At 41.5% G+C, this 20,996-nt stretch overlaps 1 protein-coding gene and 1 long non-coding RNA gene across 2 annotated transcripts; both read right to left on the bottom strand.

The window, feature by feature from the left end:
- Positions 1 to 1,236: 1,236 nt before the first annotated feature.
- On the bottom strand, positions 1,237 to 3,281 carry LOC123040159 (uncharacterized). The gene is made up of 3 exons (XR_006418059.1): positions 3,033 to 3,281; positions 2,535 to 2,586; positions 1,237 to 1,884 (listed from the first exon to the last, which is right to left on the bottom strand). It is a non-coding gene; the product is annotated as an uncharacterized lncRNA (long non-coding RNA).
- Positions 3,282 to 18,085: 14,804 nt separating this feature from the next.
- LOC123040158 (protein GOS9) lies at positions 18,086 to 19,090 on the bottom strand. The gene is made up of 2 exons (XM_044463089.1): positions 18,768 to 19,090; positions 18,086 to 18,615 (listed from the first exon to the last, which is right to left on the bottom strand). Exons 1-2 carry the CDS (start codon positions 18,996 to 18,998, stop codon positions 18,373 to 18,375), a joined length of 474 nt encoding a protein of 157 aa, XP_044319024.1. The 5' UTR covers positions 18,999 to 19,090; the 3' UTR covers positions 18,086 to 18,372.
- Between the last annotated feature and the right edge of the window lie 1,906 nt (positions 19,091 to 20,996).

The following is a 20,996-nucleotide window of genomic DNA, read 5'->3' as shown; positions in this document are numbered from 1 at the left end:
ATGACTGAGATTATAGTTTGTTAGTTCCCAATGAAGTTTCTGAACCATACTTGACATTGTGAATTGCTTGTTACTTGAGCATAGGAAATCATATGACAGAATCTACAATATGTTGCTGTTATTAGAATGATCATGATGCCCTCATGTTCGTATTTTATTTTTATCGACACCTCTATCTCTAAACATGTGGACACATTTTTCGATTTCGGCTTCCGCTTGAGGACAAGCGAGGTCTAAGCTTTGGGGAGTTGATATGTCCATTTTGCATCATGCTTTTATATCAATATTTATTGCATTATGGGCTGTTACTACACATTATATCTCAATAGTTATGGCTACTAGTCGTCAACCCGTGCATTCGCACGGGCTAGTTATTATTCACAATTTAAGAACTATATGTTAGATTTAATTAAACTATTTTGTTGCATTTTATATTCCATGGAGATGTTAGGTTCATAAGGAGTTTTAGAGAATAAATTATTCAAATATTGATCTAGAATAAGAAATTATAATACTGGTAAACCATGTACACATAAGTTCTTATGTGGAATGTATCAAAATGATTACTCCGTGCCAACTATATCGGTAACTATTACCAATATATTGTGGAGACAATAAATTACTGAATCAACGGAATTTATATCACTTTGCTTAATTATTTGATACATAGAGATTATCATGTGATCACATGTTTGCATTGAATGGGAAGTAAAATTTCAACAATGGGTATCTGCTTGAAACAAAATTATGCAGCAGCAATGCACTCTAATCCTTCCATCTTTATCTTCCGCCTTGGTTGTGTCAACATTAACACTACACCAAGAGATGGATCGGTATTATGCATACCTGAAGACTAAGGAACCAACCAAGTTATCAAAGCATTATCTATGTCAAATCTACCCACATTATAGATGTCCACTTGTCCCATACAATTGTGATAATGCTTTTTAGGAAAAGGAGAATGGTCGCGAATAGTGGACCGAAACTCCATTCTCTCCTACATTGTCTAGGAAAGGCAACCCAAGAGAATGAGGCGATATGATACAAAGCACTACATGCTATTGTTCAAGTTAAAACTAAATATTCAGTCAATGTCAGAAAGAAGATACATTTATATTGCACTGTATATGAAATATTGTGCATACGCGGAAAAATATAAAAAGTAGTTCTATGATCACTGATAATTTTATTAGCAAGAGACAATAAATATATCATGCAAATTATATAGAACTTCCCTTTGCTCTCTTTGGCTCATTTGACGAATATTCATCTTGGTAACCTTTGTAGATTACAAAAATCTACATATTGTTGCAACACAATCTCCTATTACTGGTACAAAACTACATAAATATATTGCAGTAGTTGCTCTGTTTACCTTCTGTCTGTGCTAACAAAATATATAATATAGTAGTCAATAGTTTGAACAACGGTTTGAAATGTTTTTACATAGTTGAGAAAATCAAGGCTTTAATATATGTCCCTTAAGAAACTGGAAGAAAGAACGCTACATCCTTCCGTTAAATTTTGATTGTTCTGATGTAGATTGGAACCAATTCCTGAAGCATAACAATAATTTTAGTGTCAATCCCAGCAACAAATTCATAAATCTGGAGGTACACACAAATTATGATGATGCGGAAGTGATTTTGTTGTGCCCCTAACAAACCAAGAACAAACTGAAGCAACATTAATAATCGTGAATTAAATTTGATTCCAGCAAGCACAGAGAGGTGCAGAGCACTGATACTTGATCACACATTTTTACTCTTTGTTGAATATTATTCTCTCTCTCTCTCTAGCAATTTCATCATGGAGATTAATGTCATTATGAATCCATGTCCTCCAGCTCCAGCTCTTGCTTATTAAAAAAATATAGCAGAGTTCCTGCGGGGGAAGCGAGACAATGTAAGCCGATAAGAAACAATCCAGCAGGGCATACCTAGACATTTATAAACTATTGTCTTAGCTGCAACTCCTGTGTGTAGCCACTCCAGTAGCATACGTTTGTCAATTATAAACAGACTGATAAAGTGGAAGTCTTCGAGATTCTCTTCAAAATATTAATTTAGATAAAGATAATTCACCAATCAGTAAGAAATATAAAACACGACTCCATGTTTTACTTTTCAATTTGGTTATTTGGCTTCGGAGTGTTGATCGTAGCAGAAACAAATGATCGGATCAAAGTCTCTATGTTGAAGTAATATGCTGCTTCTAAAACTCGTGATTTGGAAATATTTAGAACTTCTGTTATCTATGGATCATCTTAACGAATGTCCATCTTGGCTACCTTTTTAGAATACAAAAATCTGCACAATAATGCATCAGAAACTACTATTACTTTTTTTTACTCTTCTTGCTGTTATGAATAGATACTACAACTACAAAACTATATAAATCTATTGTATTGGTCATTCCTTTTGTGGTAACAAATATAATATAGTAATAAATAATTTGAACACTTGTGTGAAACGTTTTGGTATGGTATAGCAAATGATGGCACTCATATATATTGCTGAAAGAAAGAAAAATACCTCCTTCCTTTTAAATTTCTGTTGTTCCGAAGCAAATTTGGTACCAATTCATCTAGCATAACAACAATTTGTATGCAATGTCAACTGTACGTCATAAAATCTGGAGGTACAAACAAATTTCGATCCTGGTTAAACATGTTCCCGTACAAACCAAGAACGTACTGAAACAACATGAATCGTCACTAATTGAATTTCATTGCTGCAAGCAGAGTGGTGGATTTCACCTATACTTGATCGCACCTTGTTAATCTTTGCAGAATATTATTTTATATCTCAAGCACTTTCATCATGTAGAATACTATCAGTATGTATCCCTGTCGTCAAGGTGCAGCTCATAGTTGCTAGGAACGCCGAACGATGCAGTGTCTCCCGACACGGGTCGTCGACCCGGATCGAGGGTGGGGTCGAGACGGGGAACACCGAGGATCGTTGGCTGGAACGCTACACAGTTTTTTGGGTCTTGATCCCAATTGATTGACCCGTGAACAGAAAACTTACCAGGTAGCAATGGCGTCTGCCCTCTGCGTCTCGCAAAGCAAGGACTGATGTTGAATCTCAGTTCTTATGGGAAGCATCATGCTAACATGCGCCGCCAGAACTCCATGCACTCCCGCTCCCGACAGCCGAGTTGCCAAGAAAACAAAGGCCGTCAGACTGCAGCAGTCTCGTACTGCGGCCAATCTTTCCCGGCACCTCAGCTAGATGCAAATCAGGAGGAAGAAAAGCGTTATTTTGGTAGGAGCCCGAGTAATTTGTGGCTACATTAAATTCTTTTCAGCGGCATGTATTTCGGTGTTTCACGTTTTGTGACAACCTTCCTATGAAGTTATGGCATTTAATAATTCTATCCCCCGAAAATACTCACGCGATGCTTACCTTCCATGTAATCTGAAAAAATACATAATTAAAGAAACAGATAAAGAGAAAACTAACCAGAAGGATAAGGGAGATGCCATCACGTCTCAATTGTTCGACGGCACATCTTGTTGTCATGTTTGATTTGATGCCATCTGACTGCACGACACTGAGATGAAAAGAGGTTTATAGGGAAAATCTAGCGATGTGGATAGTCTGATTAGTCCATGAAGAAAGGCTGCGTGGAGATAGATATTCTGTGAAGATAAACCATGGAGCTTTGTCCGGGCCTACAAAATTTGTTTTTTTCTTCTCACTATAGATTAGATATTTTTGGGACTAAACGTGGAGCCTCCTGCGGGCCCAAAAAATCTGTTTTTTTTTTCAAAAAAAATCAGTTTTGGTCCTATTTTTTCTCTAGATTAAAGATTAGATCTACACCGTAATAATTTGGTCCCACTTGATTAACGATTCATAATTACTGATTAACGTGGGAATTTTTAGGGAGTCACAAATTAGTATAGGTATAGATTCTCTCTTATTTTACAAGGTTTACCATGAAGAGGGGGAATGCCGGCAGTTGGAATTCTGGCTGGAAAAGGAGCAAACGTTGGAAACCTATTCTGCACAACTCCAAAAGTCCTGAAACTCCACGAAACAACTTTTTGGAATTTATAAGAATTTCTGAGCGAAAAAAATAAGCCAGGGGGCCCAAACCCTGTCCAGGAGACAGGGGGCGCCCCCCCTATAGGGCGCCCCTATCTCCTGGGCCCCCTGGTGGGCCTCCAACATTCATCTTCTGCTATATCATCACTTTTACGCTAGAAAAAATCGTGGGCAAGCTTACGGGACGAAACTCCGCCGCCACGAGGCGGAACCTTTGCGGAACCAATCTAGGGCTCTGGCGGAGCTGTTCTGCCGGGGACACTTCCCTCCGGGAGGGCGAAATCATCACCAACGTCACCACCAACGATCCTCTCATCGGGAGGGGGACAATCTCCATCAACATCTTCACCAGCACCATCTCCTCTCAAAACCCTAGTTCATCTCTTGTATCCAATCTTGTATCCAAAACCACAAATTGGTACCTGTGGGTTGCTAGCAGTGTTGATTACTCCTTGTAGTTGATACTTATTGGTTTACTTGATGGAAGATCATATGTTCAGATCCTTAATGCATATTATTATACCTCTGATTATGAACATGAATATGCTTTGTGAGTAGTTACGTTTGTTCCTGAGGACATGGGTGAAGTCTTGCTATTAGTAGTCATGTGAATTTGGTATTCGTTCGATATTTTGATGAGATGTATGTTGTCTTCTCCTCTAGTGGTGTCATGTGAACGTCGACTACATGACACTTCACCATTATTGGGCCTAGAGGTGGGCATAGGGAAGTAATAAGTAGATGATGGGTTGCTAGAGTGACAGAAGCTTAAACCCTAGTTTATGCGTTGCTTCGTTAGGGGCTGATTTGGATCCACATGTTTCATGCTATGGTTAGGTTTACCTTAATACTTTTGTTGTAGTTGCGGATGCTTGCAATAGGGGTTAATCATAAGTGGGATGCTTGTCCAAGTAAGGGCAGTACCCAAGCACCGGTCCACCCACATATCAAATTATCAAAGTACTGAACGCGAATCATATGAGCGTGATGAAAACTATTTACTTTATTTACTTGTTGCTCGTTACTATTTATCTTATCACAAAACTATCTATTACCTACAATTTCAGTGCTTGCAGAGAAAACCTTACTGAAAACTGCTTATCATTTCCTTCTGATCCTCGTTGGGTTCGACACCCTTACTTATCGAAAGGACTACGATAGATCCCCTACACTTGTGGGTCATCAACACCGGAGGTGGCTAGGGTTACACAGAGTCGGTTACAGGTCCGAATCGCCAAGCTTGCCTTCCACGCCAAGGAGAGTCCCATCCGGACACGGGACGAAGTCTTCAATCTTGTATCTTCATAGTCTAACAGTCTGGCCAAAGTATATAGTCCGGCTATCCGGATACCCCCTTATTCAGGACTCCCTCAGCCATCATATGCTCTTACAACAGAATATTTTCATGAGTCAGATATTTATTTTGCACACGAACTATTTCAATGATTCTAAAAGCTTCAATGTCAGTAGGTGTAAGATGATTGTAGTATGGATGAAGGATGTCTTCTTCTTCTGCTGCCGGAACTTGATCTCCCGTGACCTTCCTGATCTTATCACCCCCTTTATTTTCCCCAAGTTCTTATCTCTTCATCTCTATCTTCATCAACCAAGCATCGTCGTCCCCATTCTTGGAGGAGGGGGAAGACATGATGCCCGGCCTTGAAAACTCTGGCAGAAAAAAGCTCAAAATGAGGACATGAGATGTTGTCGTGGTACGATGGTCAAAACCTTCGGGAGATTATGTAATGAATTTTTACCAACCAAAAGGAGTATTCCACAAGAAAATAGAATCCGAGGGGCACACAAGGTGGCCACAAGGCACAGGGGCTCCCACAGGGGGTAGAGCACGCCCTCCTGCCTTGCCGCTTCCTCGTGCACTCTTTGGACTACTTTTAATTTTCCTAATTTTTTAAATATTCCAAAATGGAGAAAAAATGTTGTTAGAACAGTTTTGGAGTCGGTTTACTTACCTTACCACATACCTATTCCTTTTCGGAGTATGAAACGTTCTGGAAAGTATCCCTTATGTACTCCTCCGGTGTTATGGTATTAATAATATTTATCTCAACATTTATGGGAGTACCTGCAATATAATGTTTGGTTCTTTGACCGTTTACCACTTTCGGGTTAGTGCCTTCGACGTTGTTGATCTTGATGGCACCGGAATGATAAACCTCCTCAATAATGTAAGGACCTTCCAATTTAGAGAGATTTCCTGCAAAAAAATCTTAGACGAGAGTTGTATAGCAAAACATGATCACCTACACTAAACTCATGCTTTTGTATCCTTTTGTTATCTTTTAACTTTTTATTTAAACAACTTGGCATTCTCATAGGTTTGGGTTCTCCATTCATCAAGTGAGCTTATGTCAAATAACCTCTTCTCACCGGCAAGTTTGAAATAGTAGTTGAGCTCTTTGATTGCCCAATAAGCTTTATGTTCTAGTTCAAGAGGTAAGTGACATGCTTTTCCATAAACCATTTTATACGGAGACATACCCATAGGGTTTTTATAAGCAGTTCTATAAGCCCATAATGCATTATTAAGTTTCTTAGAGCAACTCTTTCTAGATCTATTGACAGTCTTTTGCAAGATTAATTTTATTCCTCTATTACTCAATTCTACTTGACCACTAGACTGAGGATGATATGGAGATGCAATTATATGGTTGACATCATATTTAGCAAGCAATTTACGGAAAGCACCATGAATAAAATGTGGACCACCATAAGCCATTAAATATCTAGGGACTCCAAACCTCGAAAAAATAACTTCTTTAAGCATCTTAAAAGAAGTGTTATGATCAACACTACTAGTTGGAATAGCTTCTACCCACTTAGTAACGTAATCAATAGCAACTAAAATATGTGTATACCCATTAGAGGAAGGAAAAGGTCCCATATAATCAAAGCCCCAAACATCAAATGGTTCAATAACAAGTGAATAATTCATAGGCATTTCCGGACGTCTACTAATATTGCCAATTCTCTGGCATTCATCACAAGATAAGAAAAACTTACGAGCATCCTTGAAGAGAGTAGGCCAATAAAACCGGATTGCAATACCTTGTGTGCAGTTCTATCTCCAGTGTGGTGTCCTCCCTAGGCCTTGGAGTGACACTAGCGTAGGATCTGTTCCTGTTCATGCTCAGGTACACAACGTCTAATAACACCATCTACTCCTTCTTTATAAAGGTGTGGGTCATCCCAAAAGTAATGTCCTAATTCGTAGAAAACCTTTTTCTTTTGTTGGTATGTGAAACTAGGTGGTGTAAATTTAGCAACAATGTAATTAGCATAATCAGCATACCATGGAGTATTACGAGAAGCATTTATGACAACTAATTGCTCATCAGGAAAGCTATCATCAATAGGCAGTGTGTAATCAAGAATATTTTCTAACCTAGACAAGTTTTCTGCAACGGGGTTCTCAGCTCCCTTTCTATCAATAATATGCAAATCAAATTTTTGCAGCAAGAGAACCCATCTAATAAGTCTAGGTTTAGCATCTTTCTTTTCCATAAGATATTTAATAGCAGCATGATCTGTGTCAAGAGTTACTTTGGAATCAACAATATAAGATCTGAACTTGTCACAAGCAAAAACAACTACTAAAAATTCTTTTTCAGTAGTAGCATAATTTCTCTGGGCACTGTCTAGAGTTTTACTAGCATAATGAATAACATTCAATTTCTTATCAACTCTTTGCCCTAGAACAACACCAACAACATAATCACTAGCATCACACATAATTTCAAAGGATAAAATCCAATCAGGTGGTTGAACAATAGGTGTAGAAATCAAGTCTTTCTTAAGTATTCCAAATGCTTCTACACAATCATCATAAAAAACAAAAAGGAACATCTTTTTGCAAGAGATTAGTGAGAGGCCTAGAAATTTTAGAGAAGTCTTTAATAAATCTCCTATAGAAACCAACATGACGAAGGAAACTTCTTATACCTTTGATATCTTTAGGACACGACATCTTTGTTAAGGAACGTAGCACAAATTCAAAATTTTCTACGCAACACCAAGATCAATCTATGGAGATTCTAGCAACAAGAGAGAGGGGAGTGCATCTTCATACCCTTGAAGATCGTGAGACGGAAGCGTTAAAAGAATGCGGATGAAGGAGTCGTACTCAAAGCGATTCAGATCGCGGTGGATTCCGATCTTAGCGCCGAACAACGGCACCTCCGCGTTCAACACACGTGCAGCTCGATGACGTCTCCCGCACCTTGATCCAGCAAGGAGGAGGGAGAGGTTGAGGAAGAAGGCTCCAACAGCAGCATGACGACGTGGTGGTGATGGAGTGGTAGTTCTCCGGCAGGGCTTCGCCAAGCTCGCGCGGAGGAGGAGAGGTGTTGGGGAGGGGAGGGGCTGCGCCCTGGATGTGGTGATGCAGCCCTCCCCCCGCCCCTCTATTTATAGGAGAAGGGGGAAGGAGGGCCGGCCCCTCTAGATGGGATCTAGAGGGGGGCGGCGGCCAAGGGGGGAGGGGGCTTGCCCCAAGCAAGGGGAGGCGCCCCCCTTAGGGTTCCCCCCAACCCTAGGCGCATGGGCCCTAGGGGGGGGTGGCGCCCAGCCCTCCAAGGGGCTGGTTCCCTTCCCTCTACAGCCCATGAGGCCCTCCGGGACAGGTGGCCCCTCCCGGTGGACCCACGGAACCCCTCCGATGGCCCCGGTACAATACCGGTATGCCCCCGAATATTTCCGGTGACTGTATGACAACTTCCCATATATACATCTTCACCTCCGGACCATTCCGGAACTCCTTGTGACGTCCGGGGTCTCATCCGGGACTCCGAAGAACATTCGGTAATCACATACAAATCTTCCTAATAACCCTAGCGTCATCGAACCTTAAGTGTGTAGACCCTACGGGTTCGGGAATCACACAGACATGACCGAGACAGCTCTCCGGCCAATAACCAACAGCGGGGTCTGGATACCCATGTTGGCTCCCACATGTTCGACGATGATCTCATCGGATGAACCATGATGTCGAGAATTCAAGTAATCCCGTATACAATTCCCTTTGTCAATCGGTACGTTACTTGCCCTAGATTCGATCGTCGGTATCCCAATACCTCGTTCAATCTCGTTACCGGCAAGTCACTTTACTCGTTCCGTAATGCATGACCCCGTGACTAACTACTTAGTCACATTGAGCTCATTATGATGATGCATTACCGAGTGGTCTCAGAGATACCTCTCCGTCATACGGAGTGACAAATCCCAGTCTCGATTCATGCCAACCCAACACACACTTTCGGAGATACCTGTAGTGCACCTTTATAGCCACCCAATTACATTGTGACGTTTGGTACACCCAAAGCATTCCTATGGTATCCGGGAGTTGCACAATCTCATGGTCTAAGGAAATGATGCTTGACATTAGAAAAGCTCTTAGCAAATAAACTACATGATCTTGTGCTATGCTTAGGATTGGGTCTTGTCCATCACATCATTCTCCTAATGATGTGATCCCGTTATCAATGACATCCAATGTCCATGGTCAGAAAACCATAACTATCTATTGATCAACGAGCTAGTCAACTAGAGGCTCACTAGGGACATGTTGTGGTCTATGTATTCACACATGTATTACGGTTTCCAGTTAATACAATTAAAGCATGAACAATAGACAGTTATCATGAACAAGGAAATACAATAATAACCATTTTATTATTTACTCTAGGGCATATTTCCAACAATCTTTTCAATAGCATCTACTTTAGCTTTATCCACTCCAATACCTCTTTCAGAAATTTTGTGCCCCAAGACAATACCTTCATTAACCATAAAGTGGCACTTCTCCCAATTCAAAACAAGATTAGTTTCTTCACATCTCTGCAAAACTCGATCAAGGTTGCTTAAGCAATCATCAAAAGAAGTTTCATAAACGGGAAAATCATCCATGAAAACCTCAACAATCTTTTCACAAAAGTAAGATAATATAGCAGCCATACATCTTTGAAAGGTAGCAGGTGCATTACATAATCCAAAAGGCATACGTCTATAAGCAAAAGTACAGAAAGGACAAGTAAAAGTGGTCTTTTCTTGGTCCTCTTTTGACACAGGTATTTGAGAAAAACAAGAATAACCATCTAGAAAGAAAAAATGTGTATGTTTGGACAGTCTTTCTAGCATTTGATCAATAAAAGTTAGAGGGTAATGATATTTTCTAGTAGCTTTGTTTAATTTGCAAAAATCAGTTACAATTCTATAGCCTGTAACAACTCTTTGTGGAATTAATTCATTCTTATCATTAGCAACAACAGTAATACCTCCCTTCTTAGGGACACGATGAACGGGACTTACCCATCTACTATCAGCAATAGGATAAATTATACCTGCTTCCAGAAGCTTTAATATTTCATTTCTTACCACTTCTTTCATCTTAGGATTTAACCATCGTTGATGATCAATGACTGGTTTAGCATCAGGCTTCATAATAATTGTGTGCTGACATAGAGTGGGACTAATGCCCTTAAGATCATCAAGAGTATATCCAATGGTGGCATGGTGCTTCTTGAGAGCTTTCAATAATTTCTTTTCTTCATGCTCTGAAAGGTTAGCACTAATAATAACAAGATATATCTTTATCGCATCAAGATAAGCATATTTCAAAGTATCAGGTAATTGTTTAAGCTCAAACATGGGTTCACCCTTGGTGGAGGAGGATCCCCAAGGATTTCAACAGGCAAGTTGTGTTTCAAAACAGGCATTTGGTTAAAGAATATTTCATCTAATTCCTTTCTTTCATTCATAAACATATCATTCTCATGGTCTAGCAAATATTGTTCTAAAGGATCGGTGGGAGGTACGACAATAGAAGCAAGACCAATAATTTCATCCTTACTCGGCAATTCTTTATCATGGGGTTGTCTACGAAATTTAGAGAAATTGAAATCATGAGACACATCCCCAAAACTTCGAGTAACAATTTCTTTCTCACAGTCTATCTTAGCATTGACAGTGTTCAAGAAAGGTCTACCAAATATAAAGGGACAAAAACCTTCTTGTGGGGAACCAAGAATAAGAAAATCAGTAGGGTATTTTATTTTCCCACACAAGACTTCAACATCTCTAACAATCCCAATTGGTGATATAGTATTTCTATTGGCAAGCTTAATAGTAACATCAATATCTTCTATCTCAGCAGGTGCAATATCATTCATAATTTCTTGATATAAAGTAAAAGGAATTGCACTCACACTAGCACCCACATCGCATAAGCCATGATAGCAATGATATCCTATTTTAATAGAAACAACAGGCATGCCAACAATAGGTCTATGTTTATCTTTTGTATTAGGTCTTGCAATTCTAGCAGCTTCATCACAAAAGTAAATAACATGCCCTTCAATATTATCGACCAAGAGATCTTTAACCATAGCAACACTAGGCTCAACTTTAATTTGTTTAGGGGGTGTAGGTGTTCTAGTATAACTCTTACGAACAACAACTGAAGCTTTAGCATGATTCTTTATCCTAACAGAAAAATGTGGTTTCTCAATATGAGCAGTAGGAACAATAGGATCAACATTATAAGTAATAGTTTCTTATTCAACTTTAATAGGTTCCACTACTTTCACTTCAATGCGAGGATGATATTTAAGTCACTTCTCCTTAGGGAGATCAACATGAGTAGCAAATGATTCACAGAAAGAAGCTACTATCTCAGAGTCAAGTCCATGTTTAGTGCTAAATTCATGAAAAGCATCGATATCCATAAAAGATTTAACACATTCAAACATGAGGTTTGTACCTGACTCCTTACCTTCGTCGAGTTCCCAATCTTCAGAGTTGCATTTAATTCTTTCCAGTAAATCCCATTTGAATTCAATAGTCTTCTTCATAAAAGAACAAGCACAAGAAATATCGAGCATGGATTGATCATTACGAGAAAGCCGAGCATAAAAATTATGAATAATAATTTCTCTCGAGAGCTCATGATTGGGGCATGAATATAGCATTTACGTAAGACTCCCCCAAGCCTGAGTGTTACTTTATCCTTCATAGGGCCAAAAATTATATATATAATTCCGATCATGATGAACCAGATGCATAGGATTAAACTTCTGATAAAATTCCAATTTCAATCGGTTGTAGTTCCATGATCCAATATCATCACATAGCCTATACCATGTCAATGCCTTTCCCTTCAAAGATAAAGGGAAGACCTTCTTCTTGACTTCATCCTTGGTGTAAGAGCATATTTATCCCTTAAGTGTTTTGGTGATTGATGACAATGCTTTTGCGGACTAATCGTGTGCCTTTAGTTTCTCAGTCGCTTCATCTCTAGGCACGAGACGATTCGGTGCCCCTTGAAGACTATTGAAGACGGCGTTGTTCTATGTTTCTCTATGGTGGATTTGAGTCGTAGGAGAGCCGTACTATTAAGAGGGGGTCCGCATCAGAAAGGTTCAGGTGGAACCAACACGTACTCATGTCCTTCCTTTCCCTTGCACTTTGGAGCATCTCTCCGTTATCCTAGTTGTGCTTAATCTGACGGCTACTGCTGTACTTGCGGTAGTACTGCTGGGGGTCACGGTAGTACCGCTCCTGTGGAGCCTTAGTACCATGGCTCCCAGGCCTAGTGCCGCTCCGGTACGGTAGTAGGGGCCGATGTAATTTTTTACATCCGCGCCACCATGGTAGTACCGCATGTCCTGCGCGGTAGTACCGCGGGAGGCCACGGTAGTACCGCTCCCCCGGAGTCGTAGTACCGTGGCCCTCGTACCTAGTACCGCTGCATCACGATAGTAGGAGCGGATGTAATTTTTTTACATCCGCGCCTCCACGGTAGTACCGCGCCCCGTGGGCGGTAGTACCTCGTCGGATTTTTTGCACTGTTTCATTTTCAGCGGAAGTAGGCACGGATGTAGTTTATTTCATCCGCGCTCTTCGCAGGCGTTGACTTTCCTGCCTTGCGGTAGTACCGCGCAAGCGGTAGTACTGCACTCATTCAGGCAAGTCCCGGCCTCTGCTGCTGCCGCGGAAGTACCGTGGTCGTCCATGGTAGTACCGCGTGGCCTTGCGGTAGTACCGCGCCCCTGGAGCGGTAGTACCGCATGTCGTAGGCTGAAAATGTGGATAACGGTTGGATCTTTTCCATAACTATAAAAGGGGCGTCTCCTACCTCTAGTTGACAACATCTTCCACCTCCAAGCTCCATTGTTGCTCCAAGCTCCATTTTGGCCAGATCTTTCTCCCTAGCCAATCAAACTTGTTGATTTGCTCGGGATTGGGTGACAAGGGCTTGATCTACACTTCCACCAAGAGATATTCGATTCCCCCACTAATCCCTAGCGGATCTTGTTACTCTTGGGTGTTTGAGCACCCTAGACGGTTGAGGTCACCTCAAAGCCATACTCCATTGTGGTGAAGCTTCGTGGTGTTGTTGGGAGCCTCCAAGTGTTGTGGAGATTGCCCCAACCTTGTTTGTAAAGGTTCGGTCGCCGCCTTCTAGGGCACCAATAGTGGAATCACGGCATCTCGCATTGTGTGAGGGCGTGAGGAGATTACGGTGGCCCTAGTGGCTTCTTGGGGAGCATTGTGCCTCCACACTGCTCTAACAGAGACGTACTTCCCCTTAAAAGGAAGGAACTTCGGTAACACATCCTCGTCTTCACCGGCTCCACTCTTGGTTATTTCGTGCCTTTACTTTTGCAAGCTTACTTGTATTGTATCTATTGCTTGCTCGTGTGCTAGTTGTCATTGCATCATATAGGTTGTCCACGTAGTTGCATATCTAGACAACCTATTTTGTCGCAAGGTTTAAATTGTTAAAGAAAAGCTTAAAAATTGTTAGTTGCCTATTCACCCCCCTCTAGTCAACCATATCGATCCTTTCACTCGGGCAAACCTGCAAGCTTAAATAATCCACAAACTTCATTCACATAGATTAGATGCATATCAGGATGTAATGTTCCATCTCCTGCATAAGGATTAGCCAGCAGTTTCTCTATCATACCCGAAGGAATTTCATAATAAATGTTTTCAGTAGGTTCAGTAGGTTGAGGAGCAACTCTTTTCTCTACCGTTCGAGGTGAAGATACCCCGAACAAGCCCCTCAAAGGATTATTTTCCATAATGACAAGTGACAGTAAGTTTCATCACACTATATAAATGTTTCCTTACCAAATTCCACTCACCAAAGGCGCTTCACTCCCCGGCAACAGCGCCAGTAAAGAGTCTTGATGACCCACAAATATAGGGGATCTATCGTAGTCCTTCTGATTAGTAGGAGTGTCGAACCCAACGAGGAGCAGGCGGAAATGACAAGCGGTTTTCAGCAAGGTATTCTCTGCAAGCATTGAAATCACTGTTCAAGATATCTTCCGATATTCCGATAAATCGACCGATTTATCGCTTACCGGTGTCTGACCGATAAGATAAAACGGTCGATAAATCAGCCGATATGACGATAAATCGGCCGATATGCCGATAAAATGGCCGATATGCCCCTTATCTTGGGTCGACCAATAAGTTCCCGATAAGCGATATCCCCAACATTGATTGAAATTATCGGCAACAGATAGTTTTGTGATAAGATAATTCGTAACGGGTAACAGGTAATAAAAGTAACTAAGGTGCATCAAGGTGTCCCAATCCTTTTTGTAGCAAAGGACAAGCCTGGACGAATTCTTATATAATGCAAAGCGCTCCCGAGGACACATGGGAATTACTGTCAAGTTAGTTTTCATCATGCTCATATGATTCACGTTCGTTACTTTCATAATTTGATATGTGGGTGGACTTGTGCTCGGGTGCTGTCCTTATTTGGACAAGTCTCCCACTTATGATTAACCCCTCTCGCAAGCATCCACAACTACGAGAGAAGAATTAAGATAAATCTAACCATATCTTGAAACATATGGATCCAAATCAGCCCCTTAAATAGCAACACATAAACTAGGTTTAACCTTCTGTCACTCTAGCAACTCAACATCTACTTATTACTACCCAATGCATTCCCCTAGGCCCAAATCAGGGTGAAGTGTCATGTAGTAAACGTTCACATAACACCACTAGAGGAAAGACAACATTCATCTCATCAAAATATCGAACGAATACCAAATTCACATGATTACTTATAACAAGACTTCTCCCATGTCCTCAGAAACAATTGTAACTACTTACAAAGCATATTCATGTTCATAATTAGAGAGTAATAATTATCATTAAGGATCTGAACATATGATCTTCCACTGAATAAACCAACTAGCATCAACTACAAGGAGTAATCAACACTACTAGCAACCCACAAGTACCAATCTGAGGTTTTGAGACAAAGATCGGATACAAGAGATGAACTACGGTTTGAGAGGAGATGGTGCTGGTGAAGATGTTGATGGAGATTGACCCCCTCTCGATGAGAGGATCGTTGGTGATGACGATGACTTTGATTTCCCCCTCCTGGAGGGAAGTTTCCCGGCAGAACAGCTCCGACGGAGCCCTAGATTGCTTCTACCCAGGTTCCGCCTCGAGACGGCGACGCTTCATCCCAAAAGCTTCCTCTTGATTTTTTCCAGGTCAAAACACATCATATAGCATAAGATGGGCACCGGAGGCCTGCCAGGGGGCCCACAAGGCAAGGGGCGCGCCCAGGGGGTAGGACGCGCCCCCACCCTTGTGGCTTCCTGGTGGGGCCCCTCTGGTACTTTCTTCGCCCAATAGTTTTTATTAATTCTAAAATAATTCTCTGTAAAGTTTCAGGACTTTTGGAGTTGTGCAGAATAGGTCTCTCACATTTGCTCCTTTTCCAGTCCAGAATTCCAGCTGCCGACATTCTCCCTCTTCATGTAAACCTTGTAAAATAAGAGAGAAAAGACATAAGCATTGTGCTATAATATGTAATAACAGCTCACAATGCAATAAATATCAATATAAAAGCATGATGCAAAATGGACGTATCAGCACCACCCTCAAAAAGGTAATATGTGGGGTTGTTGATGATGAACTCCTTATTCTTGTGCTTCAAAAGATAATCTCCTCAACAATTAAACACTCTCTCACAGATCTGGCTTTGGGGTAGGAGAGGATTTGTGTGGAAAGCAGGTGACTAAAAATTAACATTCTATGGTAGGAATGGAATCCCTTTAGTCTCAACACAAGGATTTGGAGCTCTCTCTCAGAAAACTGGATATGAAAAGTGTTTGCTTCGCTCTGATTGCTCTCTGAGAGTTTGGTGGAGTGGGTGGGGTATAAATAGGCAGCACCAAAAATCCAACTGTTACTCACCTTTATGCACTACTCGATGTGACCAGATGAAATCACCCGGTGAGACCGATTAATAAAAAATGTTTGAACTTTAGGCATTTTGGTGAGACCGGGTAAAAACGTTTGATGGCTCCAAGATATGATGACCTAAGCACTTTCGACTCTTCGGTGTCACCGACTGAAACCGATCGGAAATTCGAATTGAATTTCAGTAGGCAACAGAAGGTTGGCGTGCTCTTCGGTGGGACCAAATGGCCAACTCGATGAGACTGAAAGTCTAGGGTTTAGGCAACGACTATGTCATATGTAGCTCGGTGAGGCCAGATGGGAATGCTTCAATGAGATCAAGTTGCACTTAGGGTTTGAGACAAAGTGGAATGTGGGAAATTGTTTGATGCTTTTGGAGTTTGATCTCCAAGCACTTGGGTAGTGAGTCCATGATCACAACCTTAACCCATTTTAATAGTATTGGCATACTTATGGACTCAACGGATCTTGGATCACTTAAATATAAAATTAAGTCTTGAGCCTTGGCCAACACTTGTCCTTAGTATGTTGAGGGGTTTCATTTCACATCCCAAAGTTATGCCTAAGTCGAACTCATCCTGAAATATACTAAAGAAAAACATTAATCCAACAACATGTATGTTGCCATGAATTACCAAAATCACGAGGGAGTGGATGTGTTTTCAAAGGTGAATTGATACTTGAGAAGTGTGCTTCCTTCTGACTTGACGCCCAACTGGTGGTCAAATGTCCACTACATGAACTGATGCCCACAACAGGCGTGGGTCTCATACTTTAGTCTATTAAAGATAATTAATAAGGATATCTAGTTAGTTACGAAAGATATTGACTCAGTTAGGAAGATAAAGATATGATTTATTTGAAAATTCGAGATTCTATTCTTAGACATTAAGTCGAATCTTCCATATGAAAGGGACACCATGTACCCCATAAGTATTATGAAACAGATGAGTATAAACTACTCCCTTCGATCCAAAGTAAGTGTCGCAGTTTTGAACTAAGGTTAGTTCAACCTTAGTTCGGAACTGTGACATTTATTATGGATTGGAGGTAGTAAAGATATGCATGTCCCCAACCCCCTCTCTCTCTCATCCTCGGCACCATGACTAAACCAACCTTTGCTCTCGGAGCTATACCCCAAACCATGTCATGTTCATCGGTCGTACCCTACCACGTGACAATAATATCCTTATTTACTTTACAACTACAAATAATGTGGATATGAAAATGGACAATCTGCATCCTGATAACGAATAATGTGGATATGCTCCTGTACTTACCTATTCTCAGATGGAATATAAAAACTTGTTGCGGTGCTATATCTTCTCTTGTTCTTGCCTGTCATCCATCCTTGTTCTGGCACGTCCTCTGGTTTTTGGCGGATCGGTTGGTATACTAAAAAAAATGCACACAAGGAATTCTTACAACATTTGGGGCCGGGATGCACTACATAAGAATTTTCAAACATTGTATCCAGAATTTGTTAAAAATTCAAAGAACTGCTTTGGCTTCACATCACAGAACTTTCTAACAACTTGTCCGGTCTTATAGTTAATTAACTGAAGAACGTTGGTAACTATGAATTAATTGCTATATATGTTAGCTGAGCTCATAGAGCTGGCTGTGTGTTTTAGTTCTATTGGTCATGGTTACTTGTTTGCTTTCTATAAAAAGCACGGCAGAAATGCCATTTCTCTACAAACTTAAAATCACAGAGGAGAAAGAGAGTAAATATGCGCATCCAAGATTAAATCTGCGTCTCGCAAGCAGGGTTTCACGTTGTTCGGAAATTACTTAAGTTTCGAAACTTACTATTACATGCTTGACCAACACAATAAACATCACCAGCAAAACATTAAACAGCAAGGGACCAATCACTGACACCGACATAAACATAAACGCACGGAGAGCAACCTGCCAGTCTGGGTAGCTAGCGTGCTGCCGCCTTATTGAACAACGACGTACATGCGCGCGCACACACACACACAAAGTAACCTTCTAGCTAGTCTTGGTAGCTAGTGAACCGAATCATATGTAGATCATACATATGATGGGTCAATCAGATCTTGAGATAAGCACCAATGGCGCTGAGGTAGTCATCGGCTTGGGCGCAGAAGGCGACGATAGAACCATTCATGAGGGGGATGCGGAAATGGGTGTCCACGCCGGCTTTTGGCCTCACTTTTCCGAACGGGCCATGGTGCTTCTGGGCGTCGGTGGTGCGAAAGGTGAGCGAGGTGATGTATCCACCGTAGGAGTAGCCAGACAGCTCGGTGATACGCACGTTTGTCAAGTGAATAGTCTGCACGAACACATAATCAAGAGAAATAACTAACGGTTAAACATGTATCAAGAGATTGTCCATTTACCCAGAGTTAGTTATCACCAAGAAGAGATATGTAATAATCCAACTTGCTAATATGCACACTATATATTTTGACGTGGAGGGGGTACCTTGCTCTTCTGGCCAGGAAGCGGGGTGCCCCATGGACCTGCTTTGTTCATATTGTTTTTGCTGTCGACGAAGGTGAAGGATATGGCGTTGATGATCCCTTCGTGGCCCGACGTGCTCCAAATCTCCAAGCTCCTAAGGCTTGACGGCGCAGAATTTGTCAATTCGGTGATGTCGTAGACATCACCATTTGACCCACCAAACATACCAACCTTCACCCCATATGTCGACATTGGCCGCTTGTTTTGAGTGAGATCGGTCGCTAGTTGGGAGGGTTTGTGCCCTAGTAGTAGTTCTTGGATGAGAAGGCTATGGCTGCTTGCTTGTTTTCTGCTCCGGAACCAAGATGCCGGGCGTTATTTATAGATAGCATTCAATAGGCCGGGTTGTTCAAGTCAAGTCAAGTCAATGCCTTATCATGGCGTACCTACGTACTGTACCCATATGCAACCACTAGCTGCATGTCATTGATTCATACACGAAATTTCCACTCCAATTCCTTCTTCCAGAGGTTCGTTCGTGGTGCATCACTTCTAGTACTATGGACCCCTTTTTGCATTAATCCGTCAGTGCCCCTATTTTCACTGCAATTTCTAGGCTTAGCTCTTCCAAGACACTAAACCAGCAGATCTTAAGATTGACGAAGTTGCCAGGAATCTCATAGTTGACGGGCATGTTATATCACTGAAAGAATAGCGTCGGAGAACCTGAAACAAAATTCAACATATGCGAGCATTCGTGTCAAATCTAAAACTTGAAGCCAGTTGGGTTTCAAGCAAGAAACCTAACCATCTAAGCAATGCACCGAAGATGACATTTTTGGACCACCCATTGTAACCAGTTATCGCGAAACCGACTCCTGGATACTCCATCTGAGCCGGTTACAAAAAGAGTGTGGCCAAAAGAAATAAGTGACCGAAAATTTTAGTCAGTTGAAAATTCCAACCAACTAGGAAAATATGGCGGCCAGTTCATACATTGAGCCGGCTGAAAATTGTCACATTGTCCCACTAAGTTTTTTAATTATGAAGGAGTAGGCTGGTTTAATTTGTTAACCGCCCCTGGGATTTGGCTTACCATTCCCTTAGTTAACGAACTAATATTTCTGATCAGCATAAATATGCATAGTTTACTATTAGTAGCAACTTGCTACAGTAAGTTAGGGCATCTCCAACATGGATAATCAAACGGACGCTATCAAATACCGGTGGATACGATTCAAATTTGTTCGTGGACAGCTGGTCGGGCAGACGCCATTCAACCGTGTCCCCCAATTTTTCCTTACTTGTTCAACCTCCTCTTTGACAAATTTATGTAGATCAGTAGAATTCGATTTTTACATTTAAATAGTTGCAAACAAATGCAACTACTGGCAAAAGCAACGGATGTTCAACAAGGTTTTTACATCCATCGACCGCAAAAGCGAAAGCACAACTGTCCGTGCCTGATGCTTCAGCCTTTGACCTCATTTTCACCCCTCCCTCCTTTTGCACAAAGCGACATGCTAGCACGGAAGTCATGATAAAAATTCACCACATCGGGATCCAAGTCGTCCGGCTTGACATATAATATATTTTGTTCCTCATAAGTTTCTTTGATCATAAGCTTCCTCTCCTCGAGCTTAGTCTTCTTATTTTACATTCCCATGAAGACGCCAAACTTCTCCAGTTTTTTTCCTCCTTGATGGCATTGCGCTTGGCACATGCCTCCTCCTTCTTTGCCACGATGTCCTCGAACTTCTCTGTCATATTGGCCGCCACCCTTCTCGCTTCTAGTTCTTTGTTTCCCATTCCCCCCCCCCCCCCCCCCCCTGACCTAGCCAGACGGGTGGCCTGTGCAAGTGCTCCAATCAACGGATCACCCCCTTCACCACTTGCTTTGGCGTGGCGGTCTTTGACGGGCATGGGCAATGGTGCTCCACTTGCTTTGTGCATTCAACTCGAACCAACAATGCATCATCATGAATGCCTTGTCCTTAGTCTTGTTGTACAAGGTGGTGGCGCGGCTATGCTAGCAACATGAAGCAACATAGAGCAAATCAAACAAATGGCCAACATATAGGGTAACAAGAAGCAACATAGAGAAAAACAACTTACGAGCTCGAGGAGTGACACGCCACTAGGCCACCGGTTTTCTATTTGTGCATACACACCACAATGTTTGTTTATGACCTCTTGGGTGGTGTATCCTCCTTGAAGTAGGGTTCATAGTCCTTTTGCTCGTTGAAAAAA

This window comes from Triticum aestivum, chromosome 2B (genome assembly GCF_018294505.1).
Source record: "Triticum aestivum cultivar Chinese Spring chromosome 2B, IWGSC CS RefSeq v2.1, whole genome shotgun sequence".
NCBI classification, from domain to species: Eukaryota; Viridiplantae; Streptophyta; class Magnoliopsida; order Poales; family Poaceae; genus Triticum; species Triticum aestivum.
Note: the sequence above shows the minus strand (reverse complement) of the source record. Positions and strands in the feature narration are given on the sequence as shown.